This window comes from Schistocerca gregaria, chromosome 5, assembly GCF_023897955.1.
Source record: "Schistocerca gregaria isolate iqSchGreg1 chromosome 5, iqSchGreg1.2, whole genome shotgun sequence".
In the NCBI taxonomy this organism is placed as follows: Eukaryota; Metazoa; Arthropoda; class Insecta; order Orthoptera; family Acrididae; genus Schistocerca; species Schistocerca gregaria.
In genome coordinates, this window is record NC_064924.1 from 26100261 (window position 1) to 26116490 (window position 16230).

The window sequence follows — 16230 nt, forward strand, 5'->3', positions numbered from 1 at the left end:
CTCGCTAAATCAAAGTCTGACCACTGTGCAGTGTCTTCTTCATCTGATTCAGCTGAATCAGTTGGCAACCGTAGCATTCGCCAAATTCTTCTTGGACATATTTGACTATCTTCCTACGATTCTGCTTCATTTTCATTTTTTTGATATCCAATGTCTTCTTTCCAATCAGACAAGTCGTCCGGTACAGCAGACAAAATGTCCACACATTCATTGTAAATAATCCTATTGTCTCTTTCATCCACCATGATGAAAGGGCACAAGTACTTATAAAAACAAAACACTTGTTGACGTGTGTAACTTAATATTACCTAAACAAAACACCAACAGAATGCAAAAGATACTAACGTACTGTCGCCATACTATACTCATGACACCACTCTGGTGTCGCCGGCCGCTGAGCGATACTATGCAGACACCACTGTGGTGTCGCCGGGCGTTGACCGCTATTTCACACACGACACCACTGTTGTGTTGCCGGCCGGCATAGTGTTTAAGATGCAGTTATTAGCCAACAGTGGGATATAGTAAATTACCTGTTCTGACTGTGACGAGTTTTACATTGGTCAGTCAGTCAGAGGCATATCGACTAGGCCAGGTGAACATGAGCGCTGCTGGAGGTTGCAAAATTCTGACTCCACATTTGCTGAGCATGTACTGAGTGAGGGTCACAACTACCAGCCATACTACGATGGCCTTTACTTAGCGAACAAAGGCCATAAACTCAGTCAGCTGGAAGCCCAGGAAATTAACAAACATTCAGCTTAAAGTCCTGATGTAATCCTAAATGACTGGACAAAGCTCTCCCAAATTTCACACAATCACCTCTGTTTTTGGGTATTTCCCACTGTGTCTGCTCCTACATATTCCCATTTTCCTGTATTGATTAAGTTCTTTCATTTTATTGTAATTGTTATCCATATAAACTATAGTTTCAATTCCAGAATGAGATTTTCACTCTGCAGCGGAGTGTGCACTGTTACGAAACTTTCCTGGATGATTAAAACTGTGTGCCGGCCCGAGACTCAAACTCGGGACCTTTGCCTTTCGTGGGCAAGTGCTCTACCATCTGGGCTACCTAAGCACGACTCACGCCCCGTCCTCACAACTTTACTTCCGCCAGTACCTTGTTTCCTACTTTCCAAACTTCACAGAAGCTCTTCTGCAAACCTAGCAGAACTAGCACTCCTGGAAAAAAGGTAGAGCACTTGTCCATGTCTGTAGTACAAACTAAATTATGTATACAGACAGTTCATCTGTGCTGGGAATTGAGAATTGTGATGGCAAAATATCAATCCCAGGAATTTCGAAACTTTCAAGAATGATTTACTTTTAATTTTGAACTCTGATGATGAATTACAAAAGAAATATTTTTTGTGTGTGATATATTTACAGGTTACCTATTTTTGGACTTTTTTCCTTTATTTGTACAGCTTCTTGCCAAATTGCAGTATTATAGATTAACAGAAAACACCCTCTAGGTTTTGGTAAGCGAGTTTAGAAATATCAAAATATTTGACATAAATGGCCGCCTGTAGCTTTTGATTGCATCAATTTAGAAGCTACAACTTTTTACACCTCCGAGGGACCGTAGATTGTAGTATGTGACACGAATTTCAACTTGGTACATCTGTTCCTGAGAAAATGGGTATTTGACAGACAGATAGATTGATAATTAAGTAATCTCACAAGGGTTCTGTTGATACTGATTGTGGTACGGGACCTAATGAGTCCCTAATGTGTTCAGACTAAATAAGCAATAAATAAATAATACTGTACCTTAATGGTCAGTGTGTGAATGTGCCTAGAACGGAAATACACAGCTGTAGCTTCCAGTCCTTTGTTATATTGATTTAAGTACAGGTCACACTTCATTTATTGTTCTCATTACTCATTACACATCGACATTCCTCACAGGTCTTCAAATTGTAGAGTTGGAGGCAGGTAAGGACATTATGGAGATTTAGAAGCGTGTGTAAAGGGGCCGGGGATGTGGTTCGACAAGTAGTCTCATTCTCTGCTCGTATATGTAGTCATCCTCTTGCATGTAGTGTCCGAATATAGCTATAATTTAATTAATTTGTTTGCAGGGCTGGAAAAGGATATCAGTGAAGAGAGAAATTCCTGGAGAATCATTTGACAACGAATATGAGATGCAGGTATTGTACAAATGAAATGACAATCTTTTTAAATCTATTCATTTTTATTTCCATGACCAGATAGGGGTGACTAATATTTTGTTATGCAATATTATTTTGACTTCTCTTGTTGTTGTTGTACTGGTGTTCAGTTACTCTTATCACTGAAGATTTGTTTTAAACCCTATCTTTTATTTTCTTATATAATTTTTCTACAACATTACAGTGATTTTGTTACTGCAAGCAACCTGTTTCAGAATTGAAAGTTCATTATTGACTTTGTCTTTTATGTTTTTGTGTGTTCCTGGCTTATTTGTTTTGTGTTTCAGGAGACTTGGGAACCCTCAGTTAAGCAGGTGAAGCAGGAGCAGCCATTTATGGACACAGAAATTGGCAACATGCATGAAGGACAGGTGCGTGTTGCATTTATTTTTTTCAAAATGGTTATTTTTCATGTATGACACTTTTTTTATTTGGAGCACACATTTCATTCCTCCAGTGATATCTTGGGTGTTATCAAGTTTCCTATTTGTTTCTTTAATAAATTTCCCAGAAATTAATTAAAGTAGTAACAAACTTAGATTTCAGCGAAGATATCCGTAACGAGTCCCTTTTCAACTTTGTAGAGTATGTGCTTGCTTAATCATTATCTGTGAAGGCACATTTCTTGCTGTGAAAGTGAAACTTTTATGGTGTCGTGTCACATTCATAAAGAAGAATGTATCTTTCATCTGCTCAACTGCATAGTGTACTAGTGTACTAATAGTCCCCCCCCCCCCCCCCCCCCCCTCTCTCTCTCTCTCTCTCTCTCTCTCTCTCTCTCTCTCTCTCTCTCTCTCTCACTCACTCACTCACTCACACACACACACACACACACACACACACACACACACACAAACACAAAACCACAGGCAACTGTAGAACTCCTCAGCTGGGTAAGCAGACTTGAAAGGTCTCTCCTAGTAGTATTGTAGAGCAGATCTTTATTTGTTGTTTGAGTTCCACGTGCTCATATTTTTATTTGTAACCAATTGGTCACTTGTACTCCCTGCTTAATCATTCAGAAAAGCAGCCTTTTTCCAGTAGTGACAATATATTCTTAACTTCTTCTAGACTTACATTCTATTTTATAACTTGGGCAGTCATTGATATGAAAGCACTTATGTGTATTTCATTGTGGTATGACGAGTTATGGATATCTCAATCTCTCAGTGGATGTCATTACTGTTAGCAATGGTCACTTGCAGGAAGTTAATCCTAGAGAATTTCACTGTGTGTTTAATACTAAGAAGTAAGTAGTTGAGTTGCATTAACATTGTGTTGGTCCTTGATCCTGTATATATTTCCACAGAATAGCACCAGCATGTCATCTGCATTTCTCTTATACTAAATGATCTCTGCCATGTATGTGTATTTACTAACAAACTTAAACCTGTAGCTTTTTTCACTACTACTAAGGGATTACTATAGACACTCATGCTCCTTTCTATTATATCTTGATCAATCATTTTATTAATCTCCTCCACAACCGCTTATTTAAGACTTATAGGTATAAGGTATGGTTTGCTAAAAAACGGAGTCTCGTCCTTAATCTTAAATTTGCAAACATAATCGCTAACGGTACCCGGATTCTCTGAAAATACGGAATGGTATTTAGACAAAATTCTCACTAAATCTGTTTGCTGTTCAATATCTAACACTTCAGGTTCACTTACCTTTTTGTGAAAGTCATCTTGTGGACATGCAGTATTAGTTAACTCTGTCTCTGGAGACAACCGAGCTGACGTGGTGAATTGTAATCTTTGTTTATACACATCGCTGTCCATCACAAACTTAATGCAATGTTTATTCTCGGGTTCCCCCACATAAATGCAGTTCTCGTCAAAATTTAGTATATACGTCTTTATTTATGTCTTCCACTACTAGCAAAGGTTGTCGAAATGCCATATCACTTATATGGCAGTGTGCCAAGGTTTCGTATTTAACAACATTTTCATCTTTCCAGTTATACTAACTATGTATACCCCAGTTACTGGTAAAACAGGTAAATTACTTTTACTTTTAATGTATTAAAGTATTCCTTACAAATAAGTGATACTTCACAACAAGAATCGATGAATATGTCTACTTTGTGGTTTTCTATCTCTCCTGTTATAATAGGTTGTGGTGGCGTAGTTATTTTTTTCGTTTCCTCCAGCAGTAGCCGCTTCTTGGTAGGTACTTTATGCATAAAGGAAACCAGTACCCTTTTATTTAGGCATTTCAATGTATTTCTATGACCTGGGCCCTGGACCTGGGCCCTGGCTCTGGGTCCAGATTGCTCCACGTTTTTGTCATGGGTACCAACCACGGGACAATTTCCATGTGTTGGAACTGCGTTACCTCCTTTTCCACAGCTGTTGCTGGGCACGAATTCCTGCTTAGTTACCGGACCGAGGTTGGATGTTAATGGTCCTCGTGAGCAACCCCCCTATTTACATTCCTGCCAAGTTGGTGGATTCGGGCAAGATTGGATTCATAATGCTTTGACTGATTATTCGGATTTTCTTGTGCATGCAAGTTCTCGTTCCTGTCTTTATTGGTTGCATTGAGTGCATCTACAAAGGATAACAGTTCCTCCACTGTTTCCCACCCACTGCATAGAATATCTTTTCTAGCATAAGTAGGTAGACGTTTTATTAAAATTCGAACTAATCCCTCATCTTCCGTTGGTCGATCTAAATATTTCACCCTTGTCAAATGCCAGGCAAAATACTTGCGCATTGTACCCCAGGCATTACTATAGTATTTAGGATCCCACAAATCTGAGATCAATTTCTCTTGTGCACTTGAAGACCAATATTTTTCCTTAAACTTGCTCTGAAAATCTTCCCAGGCTCTGAAGTTTTCAATATTTACTGTGCCTCATTCTGTAGCTTCACCCTCCAAATATCTTACTGCAAACTCTTATTTTCTTAGCATCCTCCCAACTTTTAGGAATGGTTTGGTTAAACTGTTTTAAGAAAAGGATGGGGGTGTACCTCCTTGTCTGGTTTGAATTTAGGAAAGTGTCTCGACAAGCCTGAATTTTATCCCCATTGCAAATCAGTTATAATGTCCTTATGTAATATAATATTTTGGGAAACTGTGCCTTTCTCTAGTTTCTCCTGCATAATCTTGAATTCTTTCCTCAAAGTTCCTAAGTCTTTCTTAGTGTTATCTAAATTGGAAGTTACTAAGGCAAAGAGATAACAGCACTTAGTTTCCCTCCAACCTTTCGTCCTATTGATTCTTCTACTTGTTCTTCTACGCCATTCAAATTTATAAGCTCTGCAGTCATTAACTTTTCTTTGAAGTTCTGTTCTACAGTTTCCACCCGTGATTTGACCCCTGAAATTGGCGCCTGTACTAGGGCGAGCAACTTATCTTGTTTCTGGACATTGGTTTTTAGCGTAGTTAATTCTCATTTGACCACATCAAATGTAACATTACATACATTTATCAAAGGGCTGTATTTTTCGTTAAATTGTGTTTCCAAATTACTACATTTACAGTCTACATCATATTCTAATTTTTGAACTAACCCTTTTCGATGAGCTTCATTTATTGTTCTAAATCCTTAAATAAAATATTTGCCTGTTCACTCAAGGAATCGGACAATTCTTTTTTCAATCCTTTTTTTTCCATTCTTGCATCTGATTACTTAGGATATTAACTTGAGCCTCTAGTTTTGTGTTTTGCAAATCTAACTTAGAGTTTAATTCTGCCTTCAGTTTGTCCTGTTTTGTGTTCTGTGATTCAAACTGCACTTTGATAAACCTCATTAAGTGGTTTAAATCTGGCCCCTGTTTTTCAATTCCCATAGGCCCAACAGACTCTATGGATTGATGTTCTTTTTCCATTGGGTTTTGTTTTGGCTTTAATCTAGTTATCATTAAAAGTACACTCACTTATTTCCACAACCCCCCACACTTCACAAACAATCAGAGGTCAGTAGTGGCTCACTCAGTGTTGGTGGAAGGTGGCGTTGGCACCGGTGTACGGCGGCTTCAGCGTCGATGGACGGCGGCACCAGCGTAGGTGGACGACGACGTCGGCTTTTGTGGACGGCTGTGTCGGTGTTGGTGTGATGTGATGTCAGCGTTGGTGGACGGCGGCATCAGTGTTGGCGTTGGTGGACGGCGGCGGCATCGATTTGAGACTAACTGCAGTGTTGTGTGATTTTCTTGATTCTCTTAATTATTTCACCACACCATTTATCAACACGATATTTCTGGATAAGTATCGTGGAATCACTCTTCAGCCATGCTGTTGCTATGGCAACTCCCAACTGTTTTTTTTCCTCTTTCTTTTTTTTTTATAGCTTCTTCTTTAATATTTCCCCTTCTTTCTGAGGTTCTTTCTTTACGGTCACCATGTTCTTGTGGTGGCTCGGTGTAATGTTAAGCTCTCTCTATACATCTTAAGCGTTTTCATGGACTTACTTGTGTAAGAATGCTGGTTCTGCTTTCTTGCAGTGCCGATGCCTTCTGCTACCTTCTCTGAAGATTTCACTGCTAGGAAGGGGAAATTTTCTCTCTCTCGCTCTCTCTATTCTTATTTAAAAATTATGCTACTATTGGAATATCATTCAATGCACCAGAACATATTGATTTCCACATTGTACAAAAAAAAATAAACATAACTTTATGACGTAAGCCCGCACATTAGTAGGCACCCAGAATCAGTTAATTACACATTTTTGAACACAATAAATACATAAGCTTTTATCGTGGCTGACTATCCACGTCCAGTCCACGTACTCTCAACAGCAGTTCAGTGTCTAATAAACAGTCACTATGTCAAGTCTATCCATTTGTTTTTTAACATTACTATGCTACATCACTCTTTGCAGCCGGCCACGGAGCTTGCGGGCCATATTTGCTTATTCTTGGCAGGTCGCGCTGAACACTTGCCAACGCCAACGAATTATCTCCCTTCCAGTTTCGCCTGCACAAACAATAAATGGGTGCAGTATCCCATGCTCATTCTTACGCCCTACTTTAAAATAAAGCTTGTTCAAAACGGCTGGAACACAAGTGTCTTCAGAGTTTCGTAAAATTCTGGGGGCACCACAATACTCATTATGTACATTAGTATTACAAGTAACAATAATTCATATTTCAAAAGTATGCAGTCCACTTTTTCTTATTAATTGTGTATAACCCTATTATTTACTATTTAGTTTTTTTATTTATAAAACGGGAGTATTTCACTGAATGGTGGAGTCAATTCTTTTATATCTAGGAGTCGTGGGGCATAAACCTTTGGTTTCCAGTCCAGGTGTTCACTTAAGTATTTTACTCTTTATTGTAATTCTTTGTACTGCTTCTTCATTACGTAATAGGCTTATTAATTATAGGCTGTTTGTAGTCTGGAGGATCTATAGGCAGATGAAAGTGTTCTTCTCAACACTTGTAAACTCACATAAAACATAATAATGCTAGTGGAATATAGAAATCAGACTCGCCAGAATAATTCCTATTAAATGTGTGACTTCTGTCACAATACTGTCCTTTTCCCCTAGGATCAGTACCTACCGGTAGGGAAGCCCCTTTATAACAAATCCCTGTTCTTCAGGTCACAGGTCATCCTATCCCTATGTAGGTACGCCTGCCCTATATCCTTAGCAAATGCTGTGTATGGCCCCCTTATCCTTTACGAGTAGGCCTCATAGTTTGTTTCCCTAATATACATAGTATATATTTCCTGGAAAAAATAAAAATCTATTTAACAATTCACACTCACTTCTTAATACTTCCTTTAATACCATAGATTCGTCCTCTACTTTTCAACTTCTGTAATCTTTAGCAGATACTATGTCTACACCTAATGATCAAGACCCACTACTCTGACTCATCACTCCATTAGAATATTTGCTACACTGACTTTACTTAATTAAGCATCATAATTAACTCCAATCTGGCTTGTGTTCTCCTTCTTTACTCATGCCTCTTTCTTATGTATACCTGATGTAGAATTATCATAGTTCATACATACTTATATAATAGAGGGAAACATTCCACGTGGGAAAAATATATCTAAAAACAAAGTTGATGTAACTTATCAAACGAAAGTGTTGGCATGTTAATAGACACACAAACACAAACACACACACAAAATTCAAGCATTTGCAACCAACGGTTGCTTCATCAGGAAAGAGGGAAGGAGAGGGAAAGACAAAAGGATGTGGGTTTTAAGGGAGAGGGTAAGGAGTCATTCCAATCCCGAGAGAGGAAAGACTTACCTTAGGGGGAAAAAGGACAGGTATACGCTCGCACACACAAAAAAAAAACAAAAACACACACACACACACACACACACACACACACACACACACACACACACACACACATATATATATCCGTCCGCACATATACAGACACAAGCAGACACAGACCTGAGTCAAAACAAGGCCCCCGGAGTAGACAGCATTCCATTGGAACTACTGACAGCCTTGGGAGAACTAGTCCTGACAAAACTCTACCATCTGGTGAGCAGAAACAGGCGAAATATCCTCAGACATCAAGAAGAATATAATAATTCCAATCCCAAAGAAAGCAGGTATTGACAGATGTAAAAATTACCGAACTATCAGTTTAATAAGTCATGGCTGCAAAATACTAACGCGAATTCTTTATAGACGAATGGAAAAACTGGTAGATGCCGACCTCTGGGAAGATCAGTTTGGATTCTGTAGAAATGTTGGAACACGTGAGGCAATACTGCCCTACGACTTATCTTAGAAGCTAGATTAAGGAAGGGCAAACCTACATTTCTGGCATTTGTAGACTTAGAGACAGCTTTTGAAAATGTTGACTGGAATACTCTCTTTCAAATTCTGAAGGCGACAGGGGTAAAATACAAGGAGTGAAAGGCTATTTACAATTTGTACAGAAACCAGATGGCAGTTATAAGAGTCAAGGGACAGGAAAGGGAAGCAGTTTTTGGGAAGGGAGTGAGACAGGGTTGTAGCCTCTCCCCAATGTCATTCAATCTGTATATTGAGCAAGCAGTGAAGGGAAAAAAAAGAAAAATTCGGAGTAGGTATTAAATCCATGGAGAAGAAATAAAAACTTTGAGGTTCGCCAACGACATTGTAATTCTGTCAGAGACAGCAAAGGACTTGGAAGAGCAGTTGAACGGAATGGATAGGGTCTTGAAATGAGGATATAAGATGAACATCAACAAACGCAAAACGAAGATAATGGAATGTAGTCGAATTAAGTCGGGTGATGCTGAGGGAATTAGATTAGGAAATGAGACACTTGAAGTAGTAAAGGAGTTTTGCTATTTGGTGAGCAAAATAACTGATGATGGTCGAAGTAGACAGGCTATAAAATGTAGACTGGCAATGGCAAGGAAAGCGTTTCTGAAGAATAGAAATTTGTTAACATCGAGTATTGATTAAGTGTCAGGAAGTCATTTCGGAAAGTATTTGTATGGAGTGTAGCCATGTATGGAAGTGAAACATGGACAATAAATAGTTTGGACAAGAAGAGAATAGAAGCTATCGAAATGTGGTGCTACAGAAGAATACTGAAGATTAGATGGGTAGATCACATAACTAATGAGGAAGTATTGAATAGGATTGGAGAGAAGAGAAGTTTGTGGCACAACTTGACGAGAAGAAGGGATCGGTTGGTAGGACATGTTCTGAGGCATCAAGGGATCACCAATTTAGCATTGGAGGGCAGCATGGAGGGTAAAAATCGTTGAGGGAGACAAAGAGATGAATACACTAAGCAGATACTGAGGGATGTAGGTTGCAGTAGGTACTGGGAGATGAAGAAGCTTGCACAGGGTAGAGTAGCATGGAGAGCTGCATCAAACCAGTGTCAGGACCGAAAACAACAACAACAACAACATAATAGACTACAGAATAATTTCAGAATTGAAGGGAATTCAGTGCAAGTAAACTATTTTGGATGAAACACCGAAAACAACTTGGGATTCAACAGTCATCACTCCGCCCGTTAACACAGAATGTTAAAATCCCTGGGGGACATACATGACTCTGCCCGTATCCCATGAATCTGATATTAACTTCAATTGAGCAAGTGCAAACCAGTACTTCTTGTTAAATTTGGTGTGAAAGTCTAGCCACGGCAAAACAATCACCACTTTACTAGGTAACACAGCATCATGTACAGTTATTCTATTTTCTACTCTATCCTGGATAAATTTGAATCTTTTCCACAAGTTGCCTATAACCTCTTGCGGCAACTCCTTGGTCTATCATTTCTTTAAGTGGTTCCTCCAAGCTACATACACTTGTGATATCAAAGCCGGATAGATTCTCTTTGAAATTTCATCCTACATTATTTACTTGTGCACTCACAACTCGTGTACTGACACCAGTAATCTGCGATTGACTAATTGACATTAATTCCATAGGCTGATTTACACTCTCTTTCAAAATATTCATTTCCTGTCTTACATTATTGTATTTAACATTACACACATTTTCACAAGATTCTAGCTTTTCATTAAGATCGGGTTCTTTATTGCTATATTTGATGTCACATTCACTCTACAAAGTAATTATGCCTTTGCATTGATTACTAGATTCTTTGCATTGAGTGTCTATTTTGATGGGCAGCAAACTTATACTCATTTTTTGAATATCGAAAGTTGCATTCTGTGCCTTTAATTTAGCATTCATTGAGTTTATTAAGTCTAGGTTATTCTTTAACATCTCACCTCGAGCATCCAATTTATTGAGTTTATAAAGTCTAGGTTTTTCTTGAGTTTATCGTCTAATGTTTTACTCAAGGTCGTGATGCGATCGTCTAAATCTTTCCTAAAAGTATCAAAAAACTCATTTTGGTCTTTGAATTGAGTATCTGGTTCCTTTCTTAAAGAAGCATTTTGAGCATTTGAATCTGTCCTCTGGCCATCTAGTTGAGAATGTACTGAGCCTATTTCTTTTCTTAGAGTCTCTGAATCTGCACTCTCTGCATCGAGTTTTTCACTTAAAGTTGCACTTATTTCTTTTCTCAAAGAAGCACCCTGGACATTTATTCTATCATTTAATTGTGAACTCTGTGCTTCTAATTTGGCATCTAAAATCAGTTAGTTCCTTTCTTAAAGAAGTATTTTGAGCAATTAGTTCCTTTATTAAAGCTGCTAAATCTACTTTGAACCAGTCAGGCACCTCCTTACTCACTTTCATTGCCATAGCTGGTTCTGAAGTTTCCCCCAATTCTCCGTTTACTATCCATATTTCTCTTAGTTTTTGATCTAGTAATCTTCAAAAAAATTCTGCACTGAGTATATTAACTTTACCAACAGTCTATTATTCAACAATTTCTTCGACTTTACACTTACAATTATTGTTTTCGCTCACCCAGTTCTAGCTGCGTTGATGAGCGGATGCGTAATCAGTGTCGACGAACAGCATTGGTGCCGGCGGTGTCTAATGTTGGTTTCAGCATTTGCGTTAGCGAGTGTATGTGGAATTGGCACCGGTGAACAGTGATTGGTACCAGCGTCGTCGGACTTATGCTGGTTTCCACGTACGCATCCCCGCGATGTGGGTGAGAGTTGCGTACTCCCCACACTAGATCTTCTTTGATGAATTATTCTCGTCGTATTTCTTCTTAGTCTAATACGTCGGAATCTTATCTCTTTTCTTTTGATGTTATATCTTTCTTACATCTTCTCTTTTATTGCATTTATTAATTTTCACCATTTGAACTTTTAGGCCAAATCCCATTCCATGAAACAGTTCTCTTGTCTTGTTATATCTGGTTGCTATGGCAACACATCATATCTTATGCTTTGATTTACGCTCAAAATTCCCGTTTGTTTGAATCCTTTTCTCTACTCACCACGTTCCAACACTTTAGACAACCTGGAGTGTGGTGTAAAATTGTATTGCCTGCAAGACTTGATTGAACCTTTCCAAAAAGTGAATAGGGTGTACGTCCCTATCTGGCTTAAACTTAGGAAACTGCCTAGATAACCCTGAATTTGATCCTCATTGTACATGTGTCATTACTTCAGTAGTTAATGCTATGTTAGGAGAAGTCACCCTATTTTCCATTTTGTCCTGTAGAAGTTTGAATTCTTTCCATAGTTCATCTGCATTTCTCTTAGTGTTACTAAGTTCGGAAGTTAAAATCGGGGACACGCTGTCGGAGGTTACTCTCGTGGCAGCTTTTCTGTCTATCATCTCTTCTACCTGTTCCTCCAGATTACTGATGTTCATTATGTCTGAAGTGGCTAGTTTCTCTTTAAAATTTCTTTCCATGTTATCTGCTAAAGTGTTAATGCCTGCAATTTGCAATTGGACTATAGGAATTAGTTTGTCTGTCACGGTTGCCACATTCTAACGTTTTGACAATACGAGGAGCGGTGCAAAACTGGATTGCATTCACAGTTCACACCTGTCTCTCATCAGTTGACATACGTGATTGTCTAGCTGATCCTCTTCTCTGGACAATCAGCTATGTCAATCTCCCAAAAGCTTCTTCTCCAAACACTGTCACTGGTTATAGGAATTTAAAAGGCTCTAGTTTTCAAATAATTGGGCACTCGTAGAAAACTTTGAGTTCAATCACGGTATATTTTCACTTCAACAGGAAACCACTGTTAAGCCAACTGAGTCACCAAACATTAGACTCTCTTAAAATACATTTATATCATGGTTGGTTTAATATCCACCACAAATTATTAACATGTCTCGCCTCTAGCGAGTCCCGTACGTGAAGTAAGTAAAATCTCTATTCGATCCATGCTTCATCTGTCTCTTTAACAATAATTAATGATGTAAATAAAATAGAAAGAAACTTCCACATGGGAAAAATATATTAAAAACAAAGATTCCAAGACTTACCAAGCGGGAAAGCGCCAGTAGACAGGCACAGTAAATAAAACACACAGCATTTCTAGCTTTCGCAACCGACAGTTGCTTCTTCAGGAAAGAGGGAAGGAGAGGGAAAGACGAAAGGATGTGGGTTTTAAGGGAGAGGGTAAGGAGTCATTCCAATCCCGGGAGCAGAAAGACTTACCTTAGGGGGAAAAAAGGACAGGTGTACACTCGCGCACACATACACATATCCATCCGCACATACACAGACACAAGCTCCCGGGATTGGAATGACTCCTTACCCTATCCCTTAAAACCCACATCCTTTCATCTTTCCCTCTCCTTCCCTCTTTCCTGAAGAAGCAACCGACGGTTGCGAAAGCTAGAAATTCTGTGTGTGTGTGTTTGTGTGTTTTATTTATTGTGTCTGTCTACCGGCGCTTTCCCGCTTGGTAAGTCTTGGAATCTTTGTTTTTAATATATTTAACAATAATTATTATCACAGTACCATAAATGATGGAATATTACACAAACACTCCTTGTCCTTTTAATACAGCTTCCAAGGCGTGACCAGCAAACACTTACCCATTCCGGTCATCTGACACAGCTCTGGTCTTCCCACAATAAACATCAATCCTGCACACACAGAGATGTGTTGCGCAATAATTAGGCTCTCTCTTACACTTATCTATAAAACATCGCATGTTTGAGGCGGCAGAAGGTCGAATGGTTCCAGAATTTATGTGGAAATTCTCGAATCACTACATATCCCCCTCCTTAGATCGAACACTCGATTTTTTATACGTAATCATTATGTCAGTTAATATTGTACACATTTTTAAAGAAATAATTTACAACATAAGTTTGTATACACAATTTTTTTTCAGGTATCCTTGTACTCCATAGAGCAGGCTTCCGATTTTTGTCTTTCCATTGATTCTTTATTGTACTTTGTTTTTTAGAACTTAAGCTTCTACTTATGATATGATTATGCATTACTCTTACTTATGCATGGTGAAGACTCTCTCTTCAGCTCTAATTGTAAATTCCAGGTGTCATGGACACTTCAATATTTCATCCTTTATTCTAACTTTTTGTACTTTTTTTTTCCCCTAGTACTGACTAGCCGTCTATCACAAAGCGAAAAGAGTGGTCCAACTAAAACATTCATATTTCTTTATGTACTACACAAATATGTAATAAAAATGGGGATTCCAATGTAAAAACGCAGTTGATATCCGTTTGACCTATGGCAGCTCCATCTAGTGGGCCAACCATAGCACCATCTGGTTTCCCCCTTCAGCCTAGATGAGTTTCATTCTTTGCAGTTTTTTTTCGTTTGATGCTTATTTCATGAGATATTTGGCCTGGTCATTATCAATGGACCACCCTGTGTGTGTGTGTGTGTGTGTGTGTGTGTGTGTGTGATATATAATACACACACACACACACACACACACACACACACACACACACACACACACACACAAAATCTGTTGGTTCTACTGAGAAATTCATCAATGTAGTAGGAGGAGTTGGCCTCCAATAAATCCTTTAGACTTCTCTTACACTGAATTTCATTGGTTGTTAAGCTTTTTATGGCTGCTGGCAAGTTATTGAAAATGTGTGTTTCTGAATAATGCACAACTTTTTGTACAAGAGTGAGTGACTTTAAATCCTTGTGAAGATTATTCTTATTTCTAGTATTGATTCCATGAGTTGAGCTGTTGGTTTGAAAAAGTGATGTATTTTTTATGACAAATTTCATCAAGGATTAAATATATTGGGAAGCAGTAGTTAGTATCTGTAGTTCCCTAAACAGGCTTCTGCAGGATGTTCTTGAGTTCACACCACATATAACTCTTACGCACGTTTTTGTGCCTGGAAAACTTGAGCTTGGTTTGATGAATTACCCCAAAAAATAATCTCATATGACATTATGGAATGAAAACAAGCATAGTATGCCAGCTTTTCCATTTTTATATCCCCTATGTCTGACACAATTCGCGATGCAAATAGAGATTTGTTAAGACGCTTCAGCAGTTCTGTGGTGTGCTCCTCCCAGTTGAATTTATTATCAAGCTGTAATCCCAATAATTTAACACTGTCTACTTCTTCTGTCTGCTTGTCATCGTATGTTTGGCATATACTTGTGGGACACCCCTTACAAGTTCTGAACTGCATGTAGTGTGTTTTTTCAAAGTTAAGTGACAAAGAATTGGTTGGGAACCAGTGATTAATGTTCACAAATATTTTATTAGTTGATCTTTGTAAGACTACACTTGATTTGCTATTTATTGCAATGTTTGTATCATCAGCAAACAAAACGAACTTTGCATCTGGTAATGTTACCGATGAAAGGTTATTGATATACACAAGAAAAAGTAAGGGCCCTAAAATGGAACATTTTGGGACCACACATGTAATTGGTTCCCAGTTCGATGATGCCTGATAGCTTAATACATGTCTCTTTCCTAATAACACCCTTTGTTTCCTGCCAGAGATATAAGATTTGAACCATTTTGCAGCATTTCCTGTTACATCATGATATTCTAATTTACTTAAAAGGATATTGTGATTTACACAGTCAAATGCCTTTGACAGATCACAAAATATACCAGTTGGCTGCAATTTTTTGTCTAATGAATTAAGAAAGTTTCACTGTAAGTGTAGATAGCCTTCTCAATATCAGAACCCTGTAGAAATTTGAACTGCGACTTTGACAGTATGTTATTTGAGATAAGATGGTTATAAAGCCAATTGTACATTACTGTTTCGAAAATTATTGAGAATGCTAGCAAAAGTGAAATTGGACATAAATTTGATGCAATTTCTTTATCTCCCTTCTTAAACAGCGGCTTAACTTCAACATATTCCAACCATTCAGGAAATATTCCAGTGATAAATGACTGGTTACAAAGATAGCATAATATGTTACTTACTCAGAATCACATTCTTTAATTATCTTTGTTGATATTTCATCATACCCACTAGATGTTTTTGATTTTAAAGATTTTCTAATGGACATTATTTCTGCTCTGGTAGTGAAGGTCAGATTCATAATATGGAAGTTATTTGAAATGTCTGGTCTGAGGTATTCGTTAGCAGCATCTACAGAACCTGACAACCGTGTCTCTTCAGTAACAGTTATAAAATGTTTGTTAAAAAGTTCTGCAATACTCTACACCTGTCACCAATGTATCATTTACTCTTAATGCTGTTTGTCCCTCTTCATGCCTGGTTCTACCGGTCTCCCCCTTCACT

General features: G+C 38.2%; 1 protein-coding gene across 2 annotated transcripts in view; it reads left to right on the forward strand.

Moving 5' to 3' along the window:
- LOC126272266 (uncharacterized) overlaps positions 1-16230 on the forward strand; it is a 379755-nt gene that overhangs the window by 40267 nt on the left and 323258 nt on the right. For both annotated transcript variants that reach the window (XM_049975005.1, XM_049975006.1), the window contains exons 3-4: positions 2088-2156; positions 2465-2548. In XM_049975005.1, the coding sequence (XP_049830962.1) occupies positions 2088-2156; positions 2465-2548 (153 nt within the window). The remainder of the gene's footprint in view (positions 1-2087; positions 2157-2464; positions 2549-16230) is intronic.